The sequence below is a fragment of the Echinops telfairi genome, unplaced genomic scaffold (genome assembly GCF_000313985.2).
Source record: "Echinops telfairi isolate 266 unplaced genomic scaffold, ASM31398v2 ScPeMD7_7469;HRSCAF=8507_1, whole genome shotgun sequence".
Taxonomy (NCBI): domain Eukaryota; kingdom Metazoa; phylum Chordata; class Mammalia; order Afrosoricida; family Tenrecidae; genus Echinops; species Echinops telfairi.
This window is the reverse complement of record NW_022111373.1, coordinates 98,223,264-98,231,621: the sequence shown is the minus strand read 5'-3', so window position 1 is coordinate 98,231,621 and position 8,358 is coordinate 98,223,264. Positions and strand designations below refer to the sequence as shown.

The window sequence follows — 8,358 nt, the reverse complement described above, 5'->3', positions numbered from 1 at the left end:
GGTGTCTCCCTTCGCCTGAGACATCCACTGTAAAACTGGGTCAGACACCAGCAACTAAAGCAGATGTTGGCTTAGTTGTGTTATGACTCAGCTGTATGTAGGCTCTGAAATTGAATGACTGCTTAGAAAACCCCGAATTGCCAGGCTTCTGAGCCGTTTAATCGAGAGGCAGAAAATCAGGCTGCTTCCAGGCCCCCCGTGGCTGTCCAGTCAGTCACCTTGACTAGCTCTCCCTCATCCTCGGGGTCCCTTCCACACCTCCTCAAGCTTCCCACGCTGTGCCCAAGACAAAGCCACAAAGAAAATATGGATTAGCGTACATTTGTCTAAGACAGCATTCTGAGAATTACTTGTGTAGGGCATTCCTCTAGCCCTTGAGTAACTTCAAATACTGCTTCTCAACTATCTCCCAACTTAAGGGACAGAGACAGTCATTTCAATGTAAAATAAGTGGGATCGAGTGCGGGCCGTCCCCAGGGTGAGGAACTAGAATCTAGATTTCTCCAGCTTTCCATCCCCCCCGGAAACACAGGCTGCCTTGAGTTGATTGACTCCCTCAGTTTAGAGAGAGGATTTCAAACAGCACTTGCGGCACCCAAATCACTAGTACACAATCCTGCATAGGCATCGCTCTTGCCCCAGCACCACTTGCACAGGAACCACTTTGCAGGGATGCTTTTACCCAGACGTCACCACAGGATGGGTTGAGGGCATGGGCGCTGACATCGTACTGGATGTGAATTACAGGCGCTCACCTCACCGGCTAGGCAAGTTACTTCCTCTCCATTCCCCCCGGTTTTCCCATATGTGAAATGGAGCGGCTGAGCAAATTGTGGGAGGTCATTGATCCCTGCCAATGCCCTTAGCACAGCGCCAGGCCTCTAGAAGAGCATTCGCTGCTAGGAAAGAAGAGACGTGTGTCTGTAGCTGAGGTCTATGAGAAAGACTGGTCTACTGCTACTCTTTTCAGCTGCCATCCTGTCTCTTCTGACTCATGGCGACCCTATCGGGCAGGACAGAATTGCCCCTGTGGGTTTCTGAGACATAACTTTAGGGGAGTAGAAAGCTTCATCTTTCTCCTGTGAATAGATGGGTGGTTTCGAACTGCTGACCTAGAGGTTAGCAGCCCAACCCATAACCCACTATGCCACCAGGGCTCTTATCTTGAATCTTTAAATATTTTTTCTTATGTCATTCTTGAGACTTTTCATTCATTATTTTCACAGCTTAATTGAAAGGACTATTTTTTTTTAATTACAGACACCTTAATCGAATTTCTCTTTCATAATTTGCCCCCTCATTTAGACTTATTTTCTTTCATTCCACCCCATCCTGAACACCCCTCCCCACATCCCACTACTCAGGGAGCTTGGGGACTCCACTCTATCCCTTTCCACATGCCAATTCAGAAGAGAAAGCATGTTCATTCTCCATTCGCCCTCAAATGCCTTCCCTGGGAAGTCATTGAATGGAATCTAACCAAAGGTCTGAGGGGCAAAGCAAAACTAAAACCTAAACTCCTGGTGCCCAAGGGATTCCCACCCCCTCAACAATGAGCTGCAGGCCCTGGAACACAAGATTGTGGCAGATGTGGTTTTCCGGCCTCTGAGCATTTAGCGCTAAGATGTGGTGTCCCTAGCTCAGATAGTTAGTTGCCACTCCCAAACAACACTCTACTTTCAAGTGGTTTGATGCCTAGCCACTAAAAGTGTGTCTGAGTGCTCTCTAGACACTCTAAAAGCCAAATCCACCTGTACGGTTCTTCAAATTTGTCCCAATGGAAAAGATCAGCTATTCCACAGACTATTAAAGTACTATTAAAAAAAAAGAATTTAAAGATTTTTCACTCGGTAACTCAGTGGAATCAGTCAATCGATCCTTTTGGAGTGTGGATATAGGATAGTTGATAAACTGGCAAGAATATATTACGAGGTTTCTTTCTGTAAAAAAGGTACAATGAACAACCCAGGAAAGACATCAAGGGCTCTATTTCTTGGATGTGAAAGTATTCAAAATAACTTACCAATGCTTACATTTCCACCATCCAGCAGTTAGAATATAAATTTAATCTATAGGTAATACCTAAACCCAAATAGGTGTCTCTACAAGATATCCATCAGGCACCTGGTAGTCTAAGGGCAGAATTAAGTCTCAGAGCAGTGAAGAGAACTGACCTGTGGTCTGGCCGGGTTGGGACTTGCCTGGGGCCACAGCACCCGGCTCCCTGTGCGGAGAAAAACTGGTTGGGTTGGGATAGAAAACTGGGATCCAGTGAGGTGTTTGTAAGGAGAGAAGAAAACAGTATTGCTTATGCCACCCACCTTACAGCCATGATCATGCTCCTGCAGAATTCTTGTTTGTTTGTTTGTTTTCAAAACTCAAAGGACATGTAAAAAAAAAAAAGTGCATGATTTGAGTCCCCCGCAAAAGTCAAACTGCCATTGTGATGTGGTGTGAACAAAGAGCCCAGAATTCTTGGGGGAAGGTTTAGAGAGATAGAAAGTGCCTTCAGACATGTATAACCCTCACTCAGTACCATTGAGTTCATGCCAACTCCTACTGACCCTGTATGACAGGGTAGAACTTCCCCCCACAAGTTTCCAAGACTGTAACTCTTCACGGGCATATAGCCACTGGTGGTTTCGAACTACTGACCTTTCAGATAGCACCCCAATGGACTGTAACCACTATGCCACCAGGGCTTCTGTATTGAGCTTAGATCAAGAAACAACAGTTTCACATTCTGATATTATTGTTTAATAATGGTTTGACTTATTTTTTTACTTACCTTCATTTACCATGGGATATAGAAGAGACCATTAAAGGAGATGCCACTATTGTTGACACGATAGATCTGGGAGGTGGCCGTGGGCATAAGTAGGGTAGTGGCTCAACTTGTGTTAGTTCCTGAAGGAGAAGAGTTCAAGGAGCGGAGAGGACCTGGTGTCCCCAGGATTCCCTCTCTGTATATTGAAATCAACAAAAAAATTAAGACACAAGTTTTCAATAGCCTGATATGCATGAAAAACTGAACAAAAAGCAAGGCCAAAAGGAAATGGACACATTTGAACTGTGTCGGACTGGCAGAAAAGCAAACAGCAGACTTGGAGGAAGTACGGTTAAAATGCTCATGATAAGCAAGAATGGAGAGACTTCATCTCACTTACTGTGAACACCTCATCAGGAGGGACTGATCGCTGGAGAGGACATTGGACTTGGTAAAGTACAAGGTCAGAGAAAAAAGGGAGACCCTCCGTGAGATGGACTGATACCATGGCTGCAACATTGACCCCAAAGGATTGTGAGGACTAAGCAGTATTTGTTCATGATACATTGCTGTGAGTTAGAACTGACTCAATGGACCTAACAATATGACAACAAATATCAGACAAAACGATAATAAGCTAGAACCTGAAAGTATCAGAAAATGGAAACAATCCCATAGTTGCAGTAGATGAAGAAATAGTGAGAGAGTGAATGATCTAGTTTGATGACTTAAGAGGCAAAGCTAAAGGACAGGTAGAGGGGGAGGGAGAATGACTTAGTAGCTTCATTACCTAGAAAAAACACCACATAGAAACGTCTGGCCCTTGACCACATCTAACCGACCAAATTGTGAACGGAAATATCTGACGAGAACCTTGTAAAAGTCTGTTCTCATGACAAAGTTCACTTGGAGACCAAAGTGAAAAAAAAAACAAAAACAACCTGCCATTTTTTATGTGATATTAATCACAGATCACAGAATTCCTTAGGGAAGGTTTAGAGTGGTTCTCAACCTGTGAATTGCGACCCCTTATGGGGGTTGAACAACCCTTTCACAGGGGTTGCCCGATTCATACCAGCAGCAAAATTACCGTTATGAAGTAGCAACGAAAACAATGTTAAGAAAAAAAATACATTTTAAAATAATAAGTTTCTGGTTGGGAGGGTCACCACAACAGGGGGAACTGTATTAAAGGGTTGCGGCATTAGGAAGGTTGAGGACCACTGGACGGAAACTGCCTTCAGACAAATATAGACCTCACTGCCGTCAAGTCTGTGTCAGATCTTAGTGGCCCTATCAGGCAGGATAGAACTGCCCTTTGAGAGGATCCACGACTGAGACTCTTCGTGGGAGGAGAGCAGCTGGTGGCTTCTCACTGATGACCTTTTGGATCACAGCTCAATGACTAACCACCAAGGCTTCTGTGTAGACTGAGACAGCGGAGCCTCAATTCAGCCCTCTTCCCTGACACTGAAACTCTCTGCCTCAAAAGTCTTCTTGCTGCTTGTGCAAGACTCATTCTCCCTAAATAAACGAATCTCAACCCCTTTTATCTGCCCTTTCCTTTCCATCCTGACTCACCAAACTAACCAAACTCAATGTCATTGAATCAATGTCGACTCAGGCAACCCCAGAGGACAGGGTAGAATGGCCCCTGTGATTCTTTGAGACTAACTCTTTATGAGAATAGAAAGCCCCATCTTTCTCTGGCAGAGCAGCTAGTAATTTAGAACTGCTGACCTTGCAAACAATAGCCCACCTTGTAACCACTGCTCCACGAGGGCTCCCTTTCCATCCTCATGGTCTCTGTTACTTCAAGCCTGAGTAAGAATTTCCTATGTTGTCTCTAGCCTCTTTCCCTCCTCCCTCACTGAATACTTCCAGCCTCTCTCCTCAACCGTAAGTCTCTAGCAGTCTCCTCCCAGCAACCACTTTCCTTAGGAAGCGTTCACTCTAGGTAAGGCTTTGCTACAGCAATACAACTTTAAATTTTTCACCTTCCAGAAGATTACTGTCTCCAAAACCTTTTATATACAGACATGTATATGTGCCCTGGTGGCACTACTGGGTAAACTTGGGCTGCTAACCACAAGGTCAGCAGTTCAAACCCACCAGTAGCTCCACAGGAGAGAAAAAGGCTTTCTGTTCCTATAAAGCCTTGAAAACCCTATAAAAACACAAACTTACCAGCAACGCTGTGATGCCAACTCATAGTGATCCTATAGGACAGTATAGAACTTCCCCTGTCACTTTCCAGGACTAAGCTTCATCTTTCTCCTAAAGAGCAGCTGTTGGTTTTGAACTGTTGACCTTGCAGTTAGCAGCCTGACACATAACCACTATGCCACGAGAGCTCCCTTTAAACCCTATATAAGGGCACTCTAAGTCAGAATCAACTCAGTAGCAGTGGGCCTATCTTTCACTGCCTCTACATTGCTACCAAAGTGAATCATGCCCCTCTCCTGCCTGAAGTCCTTTCATGAATTCCCCCACTGACTTTGTGACAGTTCATATACTTGATGTATCATGGTGTTGAACGTTCTCCTTAGTATTCTTAACTCTCCAACCTCATTGTCCACTGCTTATGACATTTAGATTCCTGAAGCTCTTAGCGAGATGTAATTTGCTAAATAGTCCAAATTCTGAGTACGAGGGCTCTCAGCATATAAAAAGCTCTTAATCAGATATGTATTGAGTGAAGACACAAGCTGGAACCATATTCCATATCAATTCCACATATTAGAAAAATTGTTCCACATTATCTTCAAGCATCCAGACAACTGCGTAACTATATCTTACCACGCTGCGAAGGCAGCATCTGCTTCTCGTGCCTATTAAGGATTGGAAAGTAGTAGATCTTCAATATTGAATGGATGCGTCAATGGATAAATGGATTGTGAACGTCTATAAAAGAATTAGGAGAGGCGATCTAGATAAGATACGCAGGATAAACAAGCTGGAGTAGAAAACAAAGGGACCGATGGTTCCAGGGGGAAATGGGAGAGAAAAGGAAGTGGGTGTTAACAAACCCTGGGACAAGGGAATAACAAGTGATCCAAAATTGATGGCGAGGAGGGTATAGGAGGCCTGGTAGGGCTTGATCAAGGGCAATGTAACCCAGAGAAATTATTGAAACTCAAATGAAGGCTGACCATGATAGTAGAACAAGAGGAAAGTAAAAGGAAATAGAGGGAAGAATTAGGAGGCAAAGGGCATTTATAAAGGTCTAAATACAGGCATGTGTATATGTAAATATATTTATATTTGATAGGGAAATAGATCTATGTGCATATATTTATAGGTTTAGTATTAAGGTAGTAGTTGGACATTGGGCCTCTACTCAAGTACTCCCTCAATGCAAGAACACTTTGTTTTATTAACTTGTCATTCAGTGATGCTCACCTTCCCGACATGATTGCTGAAGACAAAGTTGGTGCATAAACAAATGTGGTGAAGAAAGCCGATTGTGCTTGGCTATCAAAAGATACAGCATCTGTGGTCCTAAAGAGTTGAAGGCAAACAAGCGGCCATCTAGCTAAGAAGCAATAAAGCTCACATGGAAGACGCACACCAGCCTGTGTGATCATGAGGTGCCAATGGGATCAGGATTCAGGCATCAAAGAGCAAAAAAAAACACATTGTGAATGGGGGGGAGTGCGGAGGGAAGACCCAAAGCCCATCTGTAGGCAACTGGACATCCCCTTACAGAAGTGTCTCATGGAGGAGACGAGCCAGTCAGGGTGCAGTATAGCACTGATGAAACATACAACTTACCTCTAGTTCTTTAATGCTTCTTCCTCCCTCCCACCCCCACCCACCCCTCATGACTTCAATTCTAACTTACAAATCTGGCTAGGCTAGAGGATATACACTGGTACAGATCAGAGCTGGAAACACAGGGAATCCAGGACAGATAAATCTCTCAGGCCCAATAATGAGAATAGTGATACCAGGAGGGGAAGGGATAGGTGAGGGAGAAAAGAGGAACCAATCACAATGATCTACACATAACCCCCTCCCTGGGGGATGGACATCAGAAAAGTGGGCAAAGGGAGACATCGGACAGTGTAAGATATGACAAAATAATAATAATTTATAAATTATCAAGTGTTTGTGATGGAGGGAAGGAGGGAGGGGAAAAATGAGGAGCTGATACCAAGAGCTCAAGTAGAAAGCAAATGTTTTGAGAATGGTGATGGCAACAAATGTACAAATGTGCTTGACACAATGGATGGATGGATGGATTGTGGTAAGAGTTATACGGGCCCCCAATAAAATTGTTTTAAAAAATAATTAGCAAAACTCCCTCTCTAGAGCTCAAAAGTGAGTCTTACTAGTGGTGTTAAGATGGTTTCTCTAGAGAAACAAGGCCAATGACACTCACATATGCATAAGAAATTTATCTCAAGAAAGAAATTTTTTATCAAGAAAGCAGCCTACATACCAATAATGCGCAAACCCAGTCTGACTCAAGCCCATGCGTCAGTGACTAAGCTGAAGTCCCATCCCAATTCATGCAACTGCCAACAGATGAAGCAGGAAGCAAGAGGACAAACCAGGATGTGGGAAGACCACAAACCGGAGAAAGCGCAGTCAAGTGGATCTAGTATCAGCAGGCAACGTAGAAGGCCACTAACAGTTCTCAGGGTCGGTAGGCCACATGGTAGGCCACTGACCCAAGCCCCAAAAGGCAGACACAGGATCCAGGCCAGCAGGAAGAAGGAAAAAAGAGTGATTTCTCCACAGCGCCTGTATATAGATATGAAATAGGTCACATCCCCAAGGAAGCATCATCAAGTTGTGACCTGGACCTGGACCTCATGGCGCTACTGCCAAACTACTGAGCCTCCGGACCAGCTAAATTGACACAAAACCTAATTGTTATCTTCCCCATCTAACTGAATGGAGCTTAGTTTGAGTATAAAGGAAAGAAAGGACATGAACAGGGTTAGGCCAAAGGTTCAACAAAAACTAATATCCCTTTATGTATATGTATTACAGCTCAAAAAAAATAAACAATAGTTTGAAATATTAACCGGCAAAAATAGTACCTGAATGATTTAAATTGAATTTTTATGTTTGATAAGCTTGTGGCCTTTGCTTATGCATGCTAGAATGAAAATCTATTGCTGTTAGGTGCTGTCAAGTCCCTTTGTGTTAGTCTAGGTAGACTAGAGAAACAAAATTCATAAACACTCATATTTTGTAAGAGAGAGTTTTCTATAAAGGGTAATTGTACATTAAGCATCCCAACCCAGTCCAGTCCAAGTCCATAAGTCCAACAGTAGCCCATATGTCTGACATGGATCTACAAAGTCCTCCTCAAACTCACAAAACACACACAAAGACGCCGACTGCAGGAGGAAAGCCGAATCTGTGAGTGTGTAAGCACCTCAGCACTGACAGGGGTCTCCACGCGGCTGTCCCAGCACCCAGGGCTGCATCAGGGTAGGTCCATGTGGCTCCTTCTCAGGGATGTCTTGCAGGAAGTGAGCCTTGCCAACTGAGGCAGAGAACTAGCTAAGGCAACTACAACTGGTCTGACTATCAGAGAGCAAGAGACCGGACAGGCGAAGCTCGCCAAGCCATTT

General features: G+C 44.0%; 1 protein-coding gene across 1 annotated transcript in view; it reads left to right on the top strand.

The window, feature by feature from the left end:
• The first annotated feature begins 712 nt into the window (after positions 1–712).
• The window catches only part of LOC101649280 (granzyme A-like), a 23,016-nt gene continuing 15,370 nt past the window's right edge, over positions 713–8,358 (top strand). Inside the window, exon 1 of the mRNA XM_004703717.2 lies at positions 713–767. Coding sequence (XP_004703774.2) covers positions 713–767 — 55 coding nt within the window. The remainder of the gene's footprint in view (positions 768–8,358) is intronic.